This window comes from Phoenix dactylifera, chromosome 1 (genome assembly GCF_051530095.1).
Source record: "Phoenix dactylifera cultivar Ajwa chromosome 1, Ajwa_hap1_PhDact_Kaust_v1.1, whole genome shotgun sequence".
Classification (NCBI taxonomy): domain Eukaryota; kingdom Viridiplantae; phylum Streptophyta; class Magnoliopsida; order Arecales; family Arecaceae; genus Phoenix; species Phoenix dactylifera.
The window spans coordinates 61,637,173-61,657,902 of record NC_143190.1 but is presented as its reverse complement, the minus strand read 5'-3'; the positions used below and the strand labels follow the sequence as shown (position 1 = coordinate 61,657,902).

Below are 20,730 nucleotides of genomic sequence, written 5' to 3'. Positions count from 1 at the left end.
TAGCTAGCCAAAATGAATTCATATCAGATAAACTATTGATCTACAAACCCCTTTCTTTCTTAGCTTTACATATCATCTCCCAAGTCTCAATTCATCTGATGAGGTCAAGGGAGATTGGCCTCCGGCCCATGCATCCAGTGCTACGGGGGATCTACCGCCCTCCAACCTCGTCTCCATCGGTCTCAGACAGCGGAGGCAACTGTTTCTCCTCAGAGGTATTGTTCGCTTTGAAGGAAATTTCATAGTCTCTTCCCAACACACGGTTTTGCCCCATAAAAGGTGCCTCTGAAAAGAAAGGAATAGCCTCCTTCCATTTAAGGAACAAATCTCTCTACTATCTAGTCGATGTGGGACTGAGTTTGGACCATTTATTCTCACAACATAGCCCCCCAGTGGAGAGGTCTGTGTCGGGGTCAAGGGCTCTCAACGAAAGCACCATTGATGAGGTCAAGGGAGATCAACCTTCGGCCCGCGCGTCCAGCGCTACGGAGGATCTTCCGCCCTCCGACCTCGTCCCCACCGGTCTCAGACAGCGGAGGCGACTGTTTCTCCTCAGAGATATTGTCCGCTTTAAAGAGGGTTTCATAGTCTCTTCCCAATACACGGTTTTACCCCACAAAAGGCGCCTCTGAAGAGAAAGAGGTAGCTCCCCTCTATTTAAAGAACAGACTTCTCTGCTATCTAGTCGATATGAGACTAAGTTTGGATCATTTATTCCCACAACATCACCAAACAACTGAAACCGCCAATTTTGTCTCTCTTTTTCCAAAGAAATTTTTGTCTCCATCCATCAATTTTTGCTTGGACCTATCTTGACATATAATATCTACACAATGCTGATAAGAAAACCTCAAGCAACGTAGGCCTACCTCCAGAAGATAGAAATCTGCCTTTTCGACTGGCTTATCTTTTTCTCAATTTTCTAATAGTGGCAGCCGTTTCTATAAAGATCTTTGTTACGTAGAAGCAGTCCCAAATAGCAAAGAAATAAATAAGTTACCGCGACATTATCACTATTATATAACTTATAAAAAAGAAATAACCATGATGAATAGTTCTAGATTGGATAAGTCAAAAATTTTAGTTGATCTCATATATTCATGGACCCATCTCGTTAGTAGATTAAGTTTTTAGAATATAATGACTAGCTGGCTAACATGATATCAGAACCAGCATATACCTATTTGTTTTTACCATCATTCCCTTTCATAGATAACTGATAGTGAAATGGTGTGAAATATTAGCCCAAAGCATATCTACTTAATTTGGATAAGGTCATCGATCCCTCAAGATAAGAAGATTAAAGAATGTTCCACAAAATGGTCAATCATGTCATGTTGACAAATAGCTTAATATTTGTGTTTTTTTACAAGTGATAAGATTTTATTATTCTGTGCACCGCTATCGACAATGCTGCCGTGAAGAACAAGTTGTCTCTCGGTATGCATTCTGTTGGATTAAATATTGTCGACAAATGTACAAAGGAATTTCACATCTAGATCGCGTCATGGCTTTACACATAATTGCCCTCACTTTTAATTTGGGTTGACTAAGATTCGATTTGAATTATGCTCGTTAGTCCCTTTGTATATATATCTCTCTCAACTTCGATCATTGATTTATACTCACCAAAGATAAAATAAAGTGCCAATCATCTTGTTTATTAAAAAAATTAAATTACAAAAATCCTCTTAAAATTTATATTTATTATACTTATATCGAGCAGTTTGTAAAATTTACACTTACTTCTAATTAAATTAACAGCATTAGTAAAACTGTTTAGCCCATATGAAAAATCGAAATTGCTTTTGGATGATAAGGAGGAAGTACATATTTTCTTATATCTTTGGATTATTATTGTACTACTTAAGATTATTTTGATTATTTTTGAATTTTTTTTGATATGGTATTTGGATTCAATCTAAAGTTAATGATTTTGACTAACGTTTGTTAAGTTATGTGTTAAAATATTTAATAAAAATAAATCTCATGAAGATGGACACGGAGTTTTTAAATTATTAGATGTATGTGTAATTTACTTCTAATCTCAAAAAAACCAAAAAAGAGCATTTCTTTGTAATAATACTTGTAGGAAATTTTGTTATGGTCAAGCAACTTACTCATATTGGTTGCACAACTTTGGTCAATATGTTCATCATTAAAGTTTTGCTTGGGTATGCTTTGTATGTTTACGTGATTGTTATGGAGGTCAAATCTCAATAATTAGATTAAAGAAAACGAGATGGATATTTGATTTCTGTACTGGTTTAGCCGGTTAAGAGTTTCCAAAATTTTATGAAAATTTAGGCTGCCATCCTTCATATCCTGATACCTTAAAATATCCTCAGCAACCCAGCATCTGTCGCCACCTCCCCCTCCATCCATGATTCTTTCTTGCTTCTCCAACCCAAACCCCATTACCAACCCAAAGGAGGTCGTCCTCACCCAAACCACCCCCCCCCCCTCCCGACGTGGAGTCCACCCAAAAAGAAAGCAAATTGTAACCTCGCATCTCTTCCCGAGTATTGCCCAACCAAACCTGAAACCACGGACTTGTTTGGTTCGTAGGACAAGAAGAAAGAAAAGTGTGGTTAAAAAAAAAAAAAGAAAGTTGACTCAAATCTAATCAGAGTTTTTAAATAAAAAAGAGAGAAAAATAGCTTTAATATATAATAAGATTTCTATATTATATAAAAAAAGATCTATAAAAGTCCGATTTTCACTGCTCGGGAATTGTGATAAATTTTTCTTCTAAAAATACTCTTTAAGTTTTTAAATAGAATAGAATAAGTTCTTTCCATTTATTAAAAGCAAAATAAATATTTTAAATAATATTTTTTTAAAAATAGATGTTAAATCAAATATAAACTATTCTATAATGAGCTTTTTTAAAAAAAATATGATCAACTAAATATATAAAAATTAGCTTTTAGGTATTATATATGCAAATATCAGCTTATCAAAAAAAAAAAAATCTAGGAGGGAGAAAGTTTTTATGTGAACCAATGGGTCCGACATGAGTGGGCTTTCGAGGAGACGGTGTTGACGAGGGTGGCGTGAAGCCGTGGTGGAGGAGCACTTGGCTAACTCCGCGACGGGGATGAGGTGTCCCATGCCGGGCCTTGGCGAATAAGATCCCGACAACTTAATTGACAGACACGTGTTGCCGCTGTCGGTGCCACGCTCAAGAGTGACGCCTGCTGCGGTAAACGAAATGACAGAAATAGCCTCACTGGAGAGAGAATGTTTGCTCCTACGGAACCAGCATTTATATTGGATAATATGATATATTATGAAATTTAGTGCACGAATCATTTGGATTAGAGCAATATTTTGGTATTTAACTCTACGAGTTGTAAAAGCAATTCCTGGTTTCATCAACGGTAAGCTAGACGAAGCTTGCTATTAGGCCTTCTATTTAAACGTAATTATCCATCATTTCTTATTTTTGTGGTTGGTAAGTATCTGTTATGTAACCCCCCAAGTATAGCTGGTAGAAAACAGGATCTGCTATGAAGGTTGTCCCTAAGTATTGAGCCGGTTCAATAGAGTGAGCCAAGGAAAACACCTGAATTTACTAGGAGCGAGCTTTGAGTTTGCATAGGCATGAGGCAAATCTCCATTTGACCCCTCAAGAGCACAAGAACTGATACATGGAGGTGGCTGAGAAGGTGCCTAAACATCAACCTGATTTGAGAAACTTGTTTAATATGCCATCATCGTGGGAGACTGATCAAGATTCTTTCTTTGTTTCTCTTTGACCGCCAATCTTTGCTCCTAAATCAAAGAGAGTCGTAGTATCTCTGTATTATATATTTGGAATGTATACAAACTGTACCTACGGAAATTTCATTATGTTTGCTATCTATTCTCAGTCCAAGAATTTTTTAAGGAGATCTTCCCGGCCAGTGGCCATGATAAACATGGGAGGGGTAGGATAAGGAAAAAGCACTTTGTGATATCTTTCTCGTCGTTCATTTCTCCATTCCTAAAAAAATGGTTGCATAAACAATTTCGAAATAAACAGCCCGTTGTGGAACTTTGATCATCCAATTTAGATTTGAAATCTGAACAAAGATCCACTCGAATATAGCCTAATCTCTCTCTCTCTCTCTCTCTCTCTCTCTCTCTCTCTCTCTATATATATATATATATATATATATATATATATATATATATATATATATAAACGTACATGTATGTATGTATATATATGCCTGTAACCAGCGGCTTGGCCGGCGTGAAGTTGGTGCAATCTTTGTTGACCCAGAAAATAAGAGAACTATGCAACTACATGTTTACCAACAAGAGTTTGTTTACAACTGCTACATAGATCATAAACACGAAAGGTTGACAGGCATGCAAATATGAGGCCTCTAAAGCAGGATTAATCTACCACATCATTACTGAAGAGCTTGAATTGGTTGGCATCAAGGACCAGCTTCCTTGTGGAGGAAAATGCAACCATGATACCGACTCCAGTGAAGACGACCATGATGGTGATGTTGAACCAGTAGATGAATGAGTGTCTTGGAGGACTGAGAGCCACGTTGTATAGAAGCATAGGGAGTATGAAATCAAGGGGGATAAAACCGATGGCACCTATGACACCGACAATGTCACCAAAGAAGGGAAGCATTGCGGCCATGAATGCGCAAAATGACATGTACAGGGTTCGTAGGATTAATCTGGGGACAAGATTCCTTTTGGAGAACTTCCCTTCGTTCGTGTCAGCTGAGTTCTTCTCCATAATCTCATAAGCTACTTGGGAGTAGACCTGTAGATTTGATTAAATTTCCTGATATAAGTCCATAGTTCATGTCAATAACTAAAATATTAGAAACATCCAAAATCTAATTAGGTTGCTTCACAATTTAACCTAGGCCAGTAGTCTAAGCCATATCCCAACATTATAATTAAGTGGCCACAAATTTCACTAGGCTTGCCCTTTGCTTAGACCATCGACATCCTGAGGACTCTCACAAGTCACCGCTATAGAATTGTCACTGCCGAAAGATAAATGTATTTTCAGCAAATGACATGGATGCACATCATTTGAACGGTTATCTTTCAGTAAAATCATTTCAAGAAATTACCAACATTTTTTCATTTTAGAGCAAATGTTTCTCTCTCTATTTCTATATTTTTAGAAGACTCAAGTAGCACATATTGTGATGACGAAATTACGACATTTTACAAAACTTTCAAAAATGTTTACTATGTTTTATAGGGCTTAGGTAGAAAGGATTTACCCTATCATGAACAAAATAAGCTAAACGTATTGGTCAAAAACTTATTCAATTTTTTTCTCATAGTATTTTCCTTCTAATCATGAGTACCGGTATGGCAAAATTAGTGAAGTACCTGCAGTGTTGCATGACTTATAAAAATGTGATGTTTTTATTCTGCTCTATCATTTCTTCTCATTTCATCTGCTCCCTCATAGACCATTTATATTATTTAAAAAAAAAAGAATTGCATAATATGAAAATTTAGTGCACAGAGCAGGGAAGAATGTAAGAAACATGATTTTGGAACTAAAACCCCCTAAACATACCTTAATAAAACACCTTTTTTTTTTTGAGTTAGCATCTAGCTGTTATATGCTTACCAAGCCAATTGCAAGCAATTGAAGTAGTGCAAAGATAACTGCAAGTCCGAGTAGCCCTGTAGGAGCCAGAGAAGGTCCAGTGTCTGGCATTAGACTCTTGAGGACATTGGAGCTAACTTTGTTCCCAAATGCCCAGTATCCAGACACTGCTGCTGAGTAGAAGGTTACAGATATGACAGAATAACATAGTATCAGCCCTTTCACCATCTTCCCAGTGGCAGGAGGTGCCAATGTAGCCTGCAAATACCCTGTGGAGGTTATCATGAGAGGCCCAATCCTATCAAAATCTCAGATAATTAAAGTAGCAGGGCATTACCTGAATTTCTGGCAATATCCCATTGCCGAGAACAGAAGCCAAGATTGAAATGGATGTGAAGGCATTGAAGGATCGCTCAGACTTCGATGATGCCAGTGAATAGTCCTTTGGCGGGGCATTATCGGAGTAACCTGTTGATTATGAAGTAGATTACAACTTGTTTTAATATATAAAAGAGAAGGAAAGGAGACCCACCCATACTATAGATATCTATATCCCAATACTTGGGAACACAGCATGCAGGATTTGAACCCAGAACCTCTTGTTGCAGAGCAGAGGTGTCATAACTTACCAGAGAAAGATGTCCATAGTTTATCAAGTAGTTGATTTGTTGTCTGTACAAGTTTTATGAAAACAGGGAGAGACTTGTTTTTCATAAAACTCATGGATCAGCTTTTATGATCTGTCATTTTTTACAAAACCAATTTTATAGAAAGTAACCAAACAATCTTATAAATCTCAGACATTCTAGATTTTGTGGTGCTCATTTTAGTAAAATCGACAACCAAACAAACGCCAAATATAAGCATCTAGACTATTTCCATTGCATGATGCGAATGTTATTGTTCAGGGATTGAAATCCCACCCCTCTTTATGATAATTATGGTTAGAAATCAATTACAATGAATTTGCAATCTTTCTCATTTTTTTCATGCTTAGGCAAGGTGATAGAGCTACCATCCATCCTACATGTTTCCATATTAGGCTTGTTAGAAAAATCCAGCAGGATTGGGCTGGATTTCCTGTTGGATGATGTACTACACAATCTATTTAAGCAAGGCCCATATCAACCCAATTCCTCTCCCGCCCAAATCTTATGGGAGAAAAAAAGACCTCTATAAATCCTTTTTATTTTTTTTATCATGCAGTCTAGCAGGCCCATAGATGGGATTTAGGCCAAGACTAGGATGGGTCTTTAGAAGAAAAAAAAAGAGCTACTGCAGCCCAATCCCATTGGATTTCCCAAACAGGCCCTACTAGTGTTAGACTTCCCAGGTACTCCAGAAAGCAAGCACTCAGGTCTTTTGCATATGTTATAGTGATCATATCAGTATTTAACCATATCTCGGATGGCTTGGAAACCTGTGTTATAATGAAGTGGTATTAGAATCAAATACTCTCCCGCTATCTCAGAAGTTCCCTCACTCATCTTTTAGAACCTAATCCTATTATTATTTCCAGATATCTTATCGCTTCTGATGTTTCATTATGAGAAATACTATTATCATTTCAACTCGGTATTTCATAGAGATTATCACTCTCACTTGAAATAGGGCCCGAATTTAATTCAGGATTGTGAAACTCCCACTGTATGTTTCAAAAAAAAAAAGGAGAAAAGTTTACAGATTAGAATAAAGTATGCTTTATCAAAGTAAGGAATCCAATTCCTGTTATCCAAAGGTCAAGAAATGATGGGCATTAACAAGGTTGAAAACAACCGTGATGAGTGCATCCACCCAAGTCATATCCATTATTTAAGGGATATATATATATTTGTAGATTAGAAACACAGAGGAAGAAAAGGAGGTTAGATAGATTAAGAACCTGCATGAATGCAGCCAATGACCACAAGCAAAGTGTAGCCCAAGCTTAAAAGAAGCGAGGCCAAGTTGATATACCGGAGAGAGTGGAAAGATGGCATCTGAGAGAGGAGGACTAGCACTGCTGTAACCATCATGATGAAATGATAAAGTTTTAGGTGGCCATCGGGATAAACTTCCGAGTACATGATCTTCTCCAATCAACACAAGTAGCCCAAATTCCAGCAAAAGCGACCAAGATAATGTGAAATATGTTAGAACAGAAATGATGTTTGGGATGTTTATTTTGAAATTAAGCTACAAAATTATTGATACACATAAGTTGGACATAACAATAAGCATAACCATGATTACAGAGCTTTATCTCAATAACTATGGTGGCTTTAACTCCTCATTGCTAAATTGAGTAAGGTATAATTTCAAGTTATTTTATCATTTAGTATGATGCTCAATAAGGTTGATTAAAAAGTCAATTGAAGTTGGCCTACTTGATGTGAAAATTTATTTACACAAAAATTATATGGTTCTCACAATCCCTTGTGATAAATTTTAACAGCTGACCAGGTCACTGGGAACCAATAAAGAAGACAGTGACTAAAAAGATAATAGGGGATTTGCCAGTTAAATACTTTCTTCACTAAATTGTAATAATCTTGAGCATGACAATGGCGACACCCCTGTTAAAAAGGGTAATAAACAAAATTTGCAATAGCAGTTTTTGGTAAACATTCAGTATGATTTACTAGGAAAATCAAGTCAATTAGAGGAAGAGGATAATGGGTAGCCAAATCATATAAGTGCCTCACCTTAACTTCAATCCAAATATATCTAAGTGAAAATGATATGGAATCTATTACTTGAGTTGGACATTTTACTTCATACAGCTGTTTACATCAAGTCATACCAGTGGGTTGCTGGTGATAGCTTCCTAGTAGCCTAAATAACTGTTATGGTTGTTCTTCTTTGTGCAAATTCTCCTATGGTGTTTTTCTTAAATACTATATTTCATTTGGACAAATATTTACTTTTTAATTTGTGAAACTTTTTAGAAGTTACTGCACTTAAATTCCAGCTGGTTAATATTTTCCTCTAAAACCTCACAATGAAGTTGAACCAAGAACGTTCTATATGACTCTGCAGTTGATCACCATCTATACAGTTAGGGGAAATGACAACCACCTGCAATTATCCAAAATGATGACTGAATGCTAGCAAGCAATGTTACGTATCGGCTGGAAGCCAAACAAATTCATTTGCACAGGCTACACATGCCCTGGTCCGTAAGAACACAAAAGCTACAATTTTCAATTGTTCGAAGACCTTCCTGTCATTTTCTCGAGCTGTGCAAGCCCGTTTACTTTCCATCTCTTGAAGCATGAATCATATTAGAATGAATAATTTTACAGAGACCGAATATAGTAATGTTCCTAGCGATTCAAGTGTTTGCACATGATGACTAAGTCGGACCTTCTTTTTAATTAAAAAATAAGCAACAAGATGCGTGTGCAATTAGTCTCCTGAAGCAATATATCCACAAAGAAGTATTCATCCAGTAATGGAACTGCAAGATAGGTTTTACAAATGCCACAAAACAACAGAAGCAAGAAACAGAAATATATAGCAGTCATGGATTGAAACAGCCAGATGATATTATCATAAAAGAGGAACAGCAAGAAGGAATTTACACCATCTGGTAGCAATGATGTAATGCTTTCCAACTTGGCTTTCAATCCCTAGACGCACAAGATAGAAAACAACAAAAAAGTAATTCCAGTTTGCTGAAACCTACCTTGAGGCATTCCCCTGCAAGCAATAAGCACCCAATCCCAACTCCAGTATTGATGGTTGCCTGCACGCTCACAACAAAGTAGAACATCCATCCGGATCCTACAACACGAATGAATCTATTAGCCCTTAGCTAACAATTAGCTCATAGTTGAACAGGGTATTGATGACCGCACAATCAGGATTCTTTGTAATTGTACATGGTTGTTAAAATTCAAAGTTGTGATTTTTTGCACGGAAAAAAAAAACATAACTTTTTATACCATCATAAAATATAAATTTCTAATTTTAGTACTTTTTTCTGTATACATGATTTTCTCTTCCTCCATTTCGTTTAGGGAAATCTTCCTCTTTTTTCTTAACAACCATGCACCTTTTGAAACTATCCGTTCTCAAAATTCAAATATTTTTGAATGAAAAGAGTTTTTTTTTTTTGGAGTGGAAGGGGAAAAACTCGATCGAAAGAAGGTGAATCGGATCTTGATGTACCCAAGACATCGGACGCGAGTTCCCGGAATCGAATATGCCGGCGGCCTTGCCTCTCGCAGTGATCAAGAACCTTGGACATGAGAAGATACGCATAGAACGTGACCGCAGCCGCCGTCGTGAGTGACACCAGCCCCAGGATCCATCCCATACCCCTTAAAGCATATGGCAGGGTTAGTATTGTCGGACCGACGATGGCCGTCGTGAGATGAAAGCCGGCATGCCACCAAGTTCCTGTAAAAGAGATTTTTAGATAAGAAAAACGAGATTTTGGTGGGAACTCCAAAATGCGAACCAAACCTTTGGACTCGAGCACGAAGGCGGCGCCGGCATCGGCGAGGGCCGGGTTCTTGGGAGGGAAGCCCTGGGCTTCCTCGATGGCAGAGGAAACATGGGCGGATGGCGGTCCTTCTCCCATGGTCTTTGAGAACGACGCTCACGTTAGAGTTTTGGAGGAGGGGTGGAGCCAGTTGGAATTTACGTATGAAGAGAAGCGTCCATATTCCGCTCTTCGTGCCCGACAAGGGAGTGCAACAGCCGGCGGATGTACGTTTGTTTGTTAATTTGGGGGTGGGGGGCGAGGAGATGGCATAAGAAAGGAACCTGACGCGTGTAGAAGGAAGCCAAGAAAGGAGGATGGGGGGATTTGGGGTTTTGGGGTGTGTATGCGGGTGGGAGGGAACGATCCTGAGCACTCATCCGGTGCTCCAAATTGGTAGTCTTACCCCACCAAATCAGATTGATGGCCCCGGTAGTGGGACTCTAGAATGAGAAAGAAAATGAGCTAACTTCAAAGGTTAGAAGAAATTTTATTTTTATTTCGATTTCACCATCGCTGCTTTCTTGGAGGAGTCCTCGGATGGCTCTATCTAGGGCTCCAACCTCCCCTTGTGTCACCTGTCCCCCCCGGATCTGGTCTCCAGCCGCGCCGTCATCTCCGGCCGGTGATCTTGTGGGCCCCTCAAACAGCATTGTTGTTGGAATAATTGGGGGTTGGTAGCTGTCTCTGAATCATCAAAACGGACTTCAAGTCTAATTATTATTGTGTCTCTAAATCAGCCATTGATATAAAGAGAAAACAAATCTACAAAAGTTAAAGATTTAATTCGGGATCTTGATGAAACTCTTGACCAGAATTGGAATAGACTGGAGCGGAAATCGAAATGACCATATTTTCTAATATGTTTGGTTCATCACCAAAATCACAATTAGAATTAAAATAAAATTTAAATATTAGGAAAGTTTAGGGATTCCCAATGATCTTAACCTAGGCTTTGATAGTCTTCATGTTACAACTTTCAATGATCTTAAACCTAAGCTCTAAAACCACTCTGTCATGCTCCGAAACCAGTACTCGAGTCCGATACGCGACACAGCCGCACACTCTCTAGGACAGAACCCTAGAGAATATACAAGGTCTAAAAATATAATACAACCTCAATATCCATATCAACAATAATCTTAATTCATACCAAACAATAAAGTTGATCCAATTACAAAATTTGATCATCCAACCAGTATCAGTGTTGCAGGTTGCATAATACATGGCTATGGTTGAGATCACGGGTAAAGGAATGATTAGATAGAGCATCACTGATACTAGTTAGATGATTAAATTTTGTAATTGGATCAACTTTGTTATTTGGTATGAATTGAGATCATTGTTGATTACGGATATTGAGGTTGTATTGTATTTTTAGGCCTTGCATATTCTCTAGGCTCTGTCCTATGGAGTGTGCGGCCGTGTCGCATGCCGGATTCGGATACTGGGTTCGGAGCGTGATAGAATAGCCTTACGCAGTGAAACCAATGAAATTATTTTATAAGTAGTTTCTACAGAACAAATAATATTTAACTCTCTCTCTCTCTCTCTCTCACGCGCGCGCTCACACTTCTGCACGTCAGATCAAACTTAGAGGCCTAATATCATGCGTTTAAAAAGGAATAGTTTGTGAAAGTATGACACAAATTCATTGCAATAGTTTCGAATGTGAGCATTGAATATGATTTTCTATCAAACACTAGTTGCATGCAAGGAGGTAGATGGAAATATGCCCATGACCTCTCACAATCAATCTCAGATTTCACGGCAATATGAATTCGAAAAAGTATATCTGGAAGAAGTTACTATGATTTCAAACATGGGATGATCGTGGGATCGGGGATAAAAAAATTGCATACTACCTGAACCGTACCATTTCTTTATCTCCCTTCTAGCTCATATATTAATGCTTAAATATTATGGCAACAAAATCAAAGCTACTACTACTTCTGACTAATAACTGCATCACTTATTTCACAGTCGAACGTTGCATTACTTTGCTTTTAATCTTTTGCATGACACATCCATCACTCCATGTCAGACAGTAGAAATAAATTGTGTAATAAAAGTGATCCACAAGCCAAGATCTAACAATCAATGTGCTCAAAGTACTCCATTAAACGAACAGAACAGATTCTAGCAACAAAAGATACATCCAGATCACATATTAGCAATCTTTATCAATATCATAAAACAAGACTGGATAGACTTGACAGAACTGGTTCTGAAAAACTGTGTATAACAAGATCACAAGCTCACTCCTTTTGTTCAGATGCAGAGAAATGAATGCATTTTGGATTCGTTCTCTCAGGAGGAATACCTCTGGCCTCCGTCATTCAGCACAATCTCCATTAGTAAATTGTTCCAGGTGTCTATTGGTCCGGGCAAGCACCAATGAAGGCAGTCATTCTGGGGTCTCTTGCTGATATCAGGATGGAGCTTCCTGTAAGGGCCTGGATGCCCATCAGGCCTCAGCAGCGAAAGATGGTAGCTATCGAGGAGCTTCAGGCGAGTCCCGTTCTCCGATCCAATTGTCGCTGCCTTCTCAAACTCCTCTATTTCCAGGCCTCGCATCATTGGGTCCACTGGATCGCCACTGAACTCACCTTCTTTGTAAGGCTCCGTCCTGTTGCAAACCCCTCCATTGTACCACTCCCCATACTCGAAGTGGTCCGGAGTCCAAGTCCTCAAGACAACGAGCGGCTTGTGGTGAGATGCGGTGATGAAGCGGAAAGCCAGTTCAAGGGCTTTCTGATAAGAGTAGTCCATTCCAAGTTCTCTGAAGTTCTTCCCTGGGCAGTTGTGGCAGCCAATGATGGTGCTGTTCTCCCAGAAAATAGTTGTCTTGAGAAACCACTGTCCACCGGACATGACTATGTAGTCATGCTTACCATATTGGCTTGTCCATGTATCGTCGAGGGCATCGAGATGAAGCTGAATATAATCATTTGAGTTCCCTGAATCTTTCAACTCGGCTTTGAGCAGAAAAGGAGCCCAGATTAATGCAAGAGTGAAGTTGTGGGATGAGAAATACCATGTCTTGGATTGAAATGTTTCATCATGGTAGATCTCAACAGCTTCTTCCACCTGAGGAACAGGATGCATCGACTTGTCAGTCAGTCACTCAGGTCTTCTGTAGGAAAACTAAACTATGAGTGTGTGTGCAGTTTAGATTATGAAACTAACCTTTGATCTTTCATGCTCTTTAACAAGCAAAGCCAACCATATTTTAACTTCCAAATTTTATACGGAGCAAACTAATTTGGCACTTGGAAAACCACCTTTATGAGATCGATGGGTGCATGCGATAGGCATGAGAACAGATGAGGAGTATGAAATAGATGAGGAGTATGAAATATCTAGATGTTGAAGATGTAGAGGAGGAAATATTTCATTAGGCAAATCAATATTTCTTTTTCCCAGCTGTTTCAATAGCCTGGTCTAGTATGATATAACTAATATCATTTATATATCCATTCCACCAGACTCATCTAACATCATTCTGAAAAGGCTTCATAATCTTTTTGCCAACAAATTCAAGAGGTCTAATGCGTGCAGGAGGACTAAGGCAAGAGTTTATCACCACCATTTTTTTCTAAAATTATATTTTCAGATAATCCTATAAAAATCAATTTATTTAACGAAATCCATAAGATGCACCTGAGAAAGAAGGCAAAGCAATGACTCGAGCTGATTGCGGAAAATTGAATCACCAATGAATGCCAAAGATTTATTTCGCATGGCTTTCAAGAATTTCTCTGCATCAAAGGGAGGCAAGTCACAACCATAAGGCTTCCATCTCCAATAAAGGTACCCTCTGTCGGGCCGACCATTTGTCAAACAATCTTGATATGGATCTATATAGCTGCAGCTTGAATTAGTGTAACGCGGTCCTGAAGAATTAGGAATCCACTCCCCAGAAAATAGGTCGCATTGTTCTGCAGTACCATTCATCCAGGTTTCAAGTAATTATCAAACCAATACTTATTACTGAAAGTTCTATGAAAAGAAAGAACAAAGCTACAGAAACATACGGAGTTTGATCAGACAGCAGCTATGGCATTGTATTCATCCTACTTTCGATAAATCAAGGAAAATGCGCTCTAAGCCTATTCTATGCTGCTTGATGCTAGATCGGTATAAGTATTATCAAGTACAGATTGATTGGTGGCATTTTACAGATCCTTTTGAGGGTTGTTGTGGACTGTATTCCCCCTTCTTGTTTTATTTTTTGGGTGTTCTGGGGAGGGGTTGATATTTTTTGTTTTCACTTCTGAGGTTCACTGCTAGGACCTTCTTTCATGTATCACTTCATTAATTCAATGAAATGGTGATGACTTTTCACCATTTAGCTAAAAAAAAAAAAAAACAGAAGTCGAGACATAAAACTGTCAAAATTCGTACCTTTTAGTGAATCCCCTTTTCTTAGATGCAATGCCATTTGTGGAAGTCGAGTATATGGGGCAACTGTGTTCTCCATTGAAGGGGAATCTGCAATTAACAAAGAGATCAGATGTAATGGGAAATGAAGACGTACAGACCAAATTAAATACTGAAATAATAATTCTCATTCTATTTGAGTCTTCACACTTATTCTAATAAAGGAAGACTTGATATCTGAATATCCTTCTGAAAGCATGATCTTAAACCGAGCATAATTGAGAAAAATGATTCATATAGCTGACCTCAACTAATTTGAGTTGAGTTGAGTATATATTTATCATTAAAATTTGGATATGAACTTCTCCTTTTTTCTGTAGCAAAAAAGCCATAGTTCGGACAACAAGAGAAAGGCAACCATTGAATTTCTTCATAAATGCTGTATTTCTCTCCTTTTTTGTTGAGAACAAGGCTGCTTCCAATCGAGGAGAGGTGCAACCAAAGGGCTGCAGCTCTATCAGCCCATAAATTCTCATTTTATAATTTGTCTTCCGCAATCACATTGCTTCATTATGTGGCACAATTCATGGTGCCAATTCAAAGTAAGCGATAAGATTATAGCACACAAACCGAGCAACTTTTTAAGTTTTGTTTGGAGTCACTCAAGCATTTTTTATAATTAGATATTGTAAAATTCCAAATCATTTTATATGTGGTATTTTTATAAGATTGCTATCACATGGTGCATATTACTAAAAAATGGATGGTCCAGTGCATGAAGCTTCTGTTATTGTAGATCTAAAGAGGTTTAGATGTACATGGCTTTATCACGGTGTGCAAAAAAGCTGTTTGCAAGTTTTGAACCCTCTCCAAGTCTCAGTGAAGCAATTAATCATACCATTGCACCAAGGCTTACCCTCCATTCCTATAAATTATTAATTACATCTTTGATATTTGATTATTCCACTTTAATTACTTAGAATCTAAACCATTCACGGTCATCAGCCTCGCATATCCTATAATCACAAACATTATAAGAAAAATGTAACTATTCTTTGTTAATAAATATTTAGAGAACCCATGAAAAATTTTAGGAGTCGCTTTTTCTGTAAAATAGTCCCCCCAGGAGCTCCTTTTCCCCCAGCATTTATTTACATGTTTCCAAGATCCATCTTCTGAAAAACACAAACATAAAAATATGCAATATAATCACTCTTTGTTATGTGCAACTCAAAAAGCCTAAAACTGAATAAATTTCCCTGCCATAAAGCAAAATACCAAGAAAGCACTTAATTTTCAAGAATTGTAAGTCCTTTCTTTTTTAAAAAAAATCCCAAATTTATCAGTTTCCCTCTCTTTCAAGAAAACCATAGCACCCACTAGTTCTTTTAAAATTATGCGAAATGAAGCCTGAACTGTTTTTTTTGCTTTATTCCTTCCAGTAATCATTCAGAGATTTCATCAAGATTTCTTATTTCTTCTTAATTTTCTAAAAGGAATGAAGAAAATCTTGTTACCTCTCTGCAAGTTCCCACCTTTAGGTGCCGGCATCTCCGAGGCAGGGAAGCTGGAGAAGACAAAGAAGCCGGTGGGATCCGAGAAGAGGAGGCGGTAGGAGAAGGCCAGGAGGAGGGCAGAGCCAAAGACCTTGATGAGAAAGTTGCCGACTCTCTTATGAGGGGAAGGGATTGGCTCCATGTCCGTTTTCATGTCCTTCCCCATTGCTATAGCTCTGTTCTCAGAGTACAGGGGAAGAAACAGGGAATGGAGGAGGCGGAGGAGAAGGAGAGGACTGCACCAACGGAGAGAGGATGAGGGGGTGTTTATAAAGAGAAGAGGGAGGAGAAGAGGTGGGAGCCGACGCCTTTCTGGGTAGAATAATTAACTGAGACGAAGAACCCAAGGACCAATGCAGAGAAGAGTAAACAGAGTGGAGATGGATGGTCGGCAGAAAACAGCCACTCTTTTGCCTCACCATTCTAACTATCTATGGTTGGTAAGGTGATGGTCCGACCAAGAGAGAGTGAGAGAGTAGCACTCACCTTTCATGAACAACCCATGTTTAAATTGAATGATGATGGACTTGCAGTCAGTTCTACTTCTACATGGCTCGGTGATTATGTTTTTTTCTTGACATCGGATGCCTTGAAGCATTGATTGAAGATAGCATCTTATAAATCTAAGAAAGACGAGCACACGGACAAAAGCCTGATGCATGATTTCTCATTCATTTGCTCTAACCACGGAGATTCCAATGCATTATTACGTTACTTTTCGGCCAGCATTGATAGCGCAGAGGAAAAGTTGGTTTCCTACGTAATGTTTTGGGGGAGGGTGATAGCCTGCCTGTCACTTATACATGCACGGTTAGAGTGAGCATTATTTCATGACTCACCCCCAAGCATTTCAATTTCCTATCTATTAAATGTTTATGCTTACAATAGCTTGAGGCCAGCTTACCCTTTTTAAAAAAAAATAATAATAAAATATTTTAATCAAATATCGAGCCGCCAAATTATGGCATTCAAAAATTTAGCTTACGATTTGACGAATCTTCCTTTTAGATCCCATGTAACCCTATCTATGAAGACCAAAATGATCACATTAGATCTAATGAGTTACATAGTTTTGGTGCCAATAGTCTCTCTTTAAATCTATTTTTAAAAAAAAAATTAGAACGGGCTGTCCTCCCTTCTCTTTTTTTTTCTATTTGTATTTTCAGAATAATAATAAACTTTTTTTTTTTGGTAAATATAAACTAATGTTCTTGGAGCTGGATCTTTTTCTTGAAAGAATGTTTAATAGCAACATGAAATAACGTCATGCATGAACCACAAGCACTATAGTTAGCTTCCACAGCATGCACAAAAATAGGCGTGGCCACTGCCAAATATCGGTGGCGATGGCAAACATGGTCATCAAGGTGCGGCGAACAAAGGGATAGGTGATATTAGAAACCTAATCCACCGATCATCAACTTCTACATCAAACCAGCGAATCGAGCAGCGACCGGGGCGGCAAACTTTAGCAGTTTTCATCTTATAATTCACTTTGCAATAGTGATATCAAATATGTAAACCAACGACAAATAACCAAGTCAAATTCTAGGAAACTCCTGGCAATGTCAGTTATCCTTGTCCTACAATCCTTACCTGAGATCCATGCCCCTTAGGAAGTTTACAGGCAAGTCGTGTCTTAAAAGCCATGCACACAAACCTGGAGAACTGGCTTTCTTAAGGTACATTGATTCTAACATCAGATTAACGTTCCTAGCTAGTGTTTTACTCGTGACATTTGCAGAGTACTGTTATTGATGGCTGTGTTCGGGTACTAAACACCGCCATGAATATTTTACTAAAACCTTCCATCAGCCACTGCCCAAGCTAGCTAGCCTGGCAATGGCGGCAAAGAGAAGTTTCGAGCGCAAACAGGAGAATTTGAAAATGGTTCGCCAACAATATCATGTACTGATACACGCGTCCACCTTTAGAGACAAACAGGATAATTATGTAGACTTTCTTGATTAAGGAGGATTCTCAGATCGATGTACACTACTTTAGCGATTACGAACAGAAAAAGCGAGATTCGCCATATCAAAAAGTCGAATTGCATGCCAAACTTTTGAAGGCCATAATTTAGTCATACAACGTCCTTTTAAGAGACAGTGCCCCCAACAAACGATCCAAATTCCATCATTTGCAGCCTAAAATAGGTCGGTCAAATCAAAAATTTTCTTTTTTGGTAAAACTTTGACTCTCTCTGTCCAAGAAGAATCAAGCAGAGCGACAGAAAATAGAGTTGATATAAAAGTCGAAATCTAACTTCTCAAGATTATTAGCTTTTTCAAAAAAGCATGTTGAAGAAAATCTTTCTTCTCTCCGATCGGATCATTTCTTTTCTTGGCTAAACAAGGGAGCTTTAAAGAATAGATCTATTGGAGACTTAGGTGAATCCTGATTTATAACAAAACTAACAAATGTTTCTGCCCACAAGATCAGTAGCCTCTCATATATGACAAAAGAGAGCATCCAAAGTGCAATGAGTGGCGTTTAATCAACATACACGCCGTATCATGCCTGCAATTACTTTCCATTTATTCAAGGTCTGTTGACAGCTTGATGTCCATTATGGATCTCAGACTGCAGCCCTGTATGAATGCTTGAGAACAAAAAGTTCCAAAACGTTTGAGCAAAACATGACTTGTCTCTCAGCAATTATCTCCCACAAATGCATGAGGCCTATCATATCTATACCTAAAATTTGCTTCGAGTTTTTGCTGCCATCTTCGATACATCTGCTCATTTTCATATCGATATTGTCAATCATATGTGAAAGGATAAGCTTTTGGACAAGGAAAACATCTTCCTGAGCATATTGTTGAAGAACTTGTCGACAATAACTACTGTCATCAATCTCTAGATTGAAAATAGATATAAAAAGGGATGTGTAGAGACTACAATGTTTCACCATCTGTGGATAAAGTTGGAGAAAGTAAGGGCTCGATTGTCAATACAATACACCTAGTTAAGTTATTTAAACGTATTAATCTCTATCTTACAGTAAGCAACTAAGAGCAATGAAAAATTGCTATTTGGACCCATTTATAGAACCAAACCCATGTGGCATATGTGGTGAACTGAATTGTAAGCCAACTAAGGCCCTATTTGGGAGAGCTTTTGGAGGGCCAAAAAGCATTTTCTGGTCCTCCAAAAGTACTTTTAGATAAAAAAATATTTTTAGTAAAATTTTCGGAAAGCTGTTTCAGCTTTTTCGGGTAGCTGAAACAGCTTTTGGGGGAAGCTCCAATTTGGAGCTTTCCGAAAATATTGTTTTCAGTTTTATCGGAAAGCTGTATTTTTGATAAAAATGCCCATATTAAAATATAATAATTACATAGTTTATCCCTTTATTATGAAAAATTAATTTATACTAATAATTATAATATTTTATACCTTTATTATTATACTATACTATAAATATAATATCTTATTATATTATATCATAATACATTAATATATTATGTTAAATAATTTAATATTATGTTATATTATGAAAAATTAATTTATACTAATAATTATAATATTTTATACCTTTATTATTGTACTATACTATAAATATAATATCATAATACGTTACATCATAATACATTAATATGTTATTTTAAATAATTTAATATCATGTTATATTATGAAAAATTAATTTATACTAATAATTATAATATTTTATACCTTTATTATTGTATTATACTATAAATATAATGTTATAATACGTTATATCATAATACATTAATATGTTATTTTAAATAATTTAATATTATGTTATATTACGAAAAATTAATTTTTACTAATAATTATAATATTTTATATCTTTATTATTGTATTACGAGAAACCTGGTACAACTCCAGCCTTTGCTCAACGTCGATTGAAGTTAGGCAAGGGTGATCTATTTATATCCTAACAACCCGAACACGCCTTTAAACGGGCTCCAGCAGAAAGGATCAATCTCGCCATAGAGGAAATCAGAAATCTTTTCATACTGGGGCTATAAATATTAGATTATATTACATTACATTATAATACATTAATATGTTATTTTAAATAATTTAATATTATATTATATTATGAAAAATTAATTTATACTAATAATTATAATACTTTATACCTTTATTATTGTATTATGCTATAAATATAATATATATTATATTATATCATAATACATTAATATGTTATGTTAAATAATTTAATATTATGTTATATTATCAAAAATTAATTTACTCTAATAATTATATACTATTATGCTATATTATAATAATATTATTTTATATTACAATAATATTATACTATATCGTATATTTATATATTAATATATGTTATGTTTTATTATGTTCTGTTGTATAATACTATGTAATGTCCTTTATGGTAATTTTGTCATATAAAAATACTTTCTCAGTTTGTTTACCAAATATATGTTAAAGTGCCACAGCACTTTATAAATGTAGTTACCAAACAGCAAACAGCAAACAGCTTTTTATAACAGCTCTACTTCAGACAGCTCTACTTCCAACAGCTCTACTGTCAACAGCTCTTCCAAACAGGGCCTAAGTGCTTTATTTGGATCAATCGAAGAGTATCACTGAAGGCAAAATCTTTTTCATTTTTGCTCCCCATCTCCTTCCCTTCTATCCGGGAAGAGAGTTCTCTTTATTCTCAGTCTTTCCTAGAATCATGGATTTGGATCTGAGATGAAGATACTACCGATACTCTTCAAAACTTCGCTCGTAAAGCAATA

At 37.1% G+C, this 20,730-nt stretch overlaps 2 protein-coding genes across 3 annotated transcripts; both read right to left on the bottom strand.

Moving 5' to 3' along the window:
• Positions 1 to 4,274: 4,274 nt before the first annotated feature.
• LOC103696828 (Transmembrane amino acid transporter family protein) lies at positions 4,275 to 10,364 on the bottom strand. Its single transcript, XM_008778548.6, has 7 exons — positions 10,040 to 10,364; positions 9,743 to 9,973; positions 9,258 to 9,355; positions 7,473 to 7,659; positions 5,928 to 6,058; positions 5,612 to 5,848; positions 4,275 to 4,777 (listed from the first exon to the last, which is right to left on the bottom strand). Exons 1-7 carry the CDS (start codon positions 10,155 to 10,157, stop codon positions 4,388 to 4,390), a joined length of 1,392 nt encoding a protein of 463 aa, XP_008776770.3. The 5' UTR covers positions 10,158 to 10,364; the 3' UTR covers positions 4,275 to 4,387.
• A 1,785-nt stretch (positions 10,365 to 12,149) lies between these two features.
• On the bottom strand, positions 12,150 to 16,403 carry LOC103696829 (protein trichome birefringence-like 26). 2 transcript variants are annotated; one of them, XM_008778550.6, is made up of 4 exons: positions 15,959 to 16,403; positions 14,466 to 14,552; positions 13,722 to 13,999; positions 12,150 to 13,148 (listed from the first exon to the last, which is right to left on the bottom strand). In XM_008778550.6, the coding sequence occupies exons 1-4, from the start codon at positions 16,161 to 16,163 to the stop codon at positions 12,369 to 12,371; spliced, it is 1,350 nt and encodes a 449-aa protein (XP_008776772.4). In that variant the 5' UTR covers positions 16,164 to 16,403; the 3' UTR covers positions 12,150 to 12,368. The 2 variants fall into 2 exon arrangements, with proteins under 2 accessions (XP_008776772.4, XP_038981284.3); XM_039125356.3 differs by having other exon boundaries at positions 15,977 to 16,231.
• Positions 16,404 to 20,730: the final 4,327 nt, after the last annotated feature.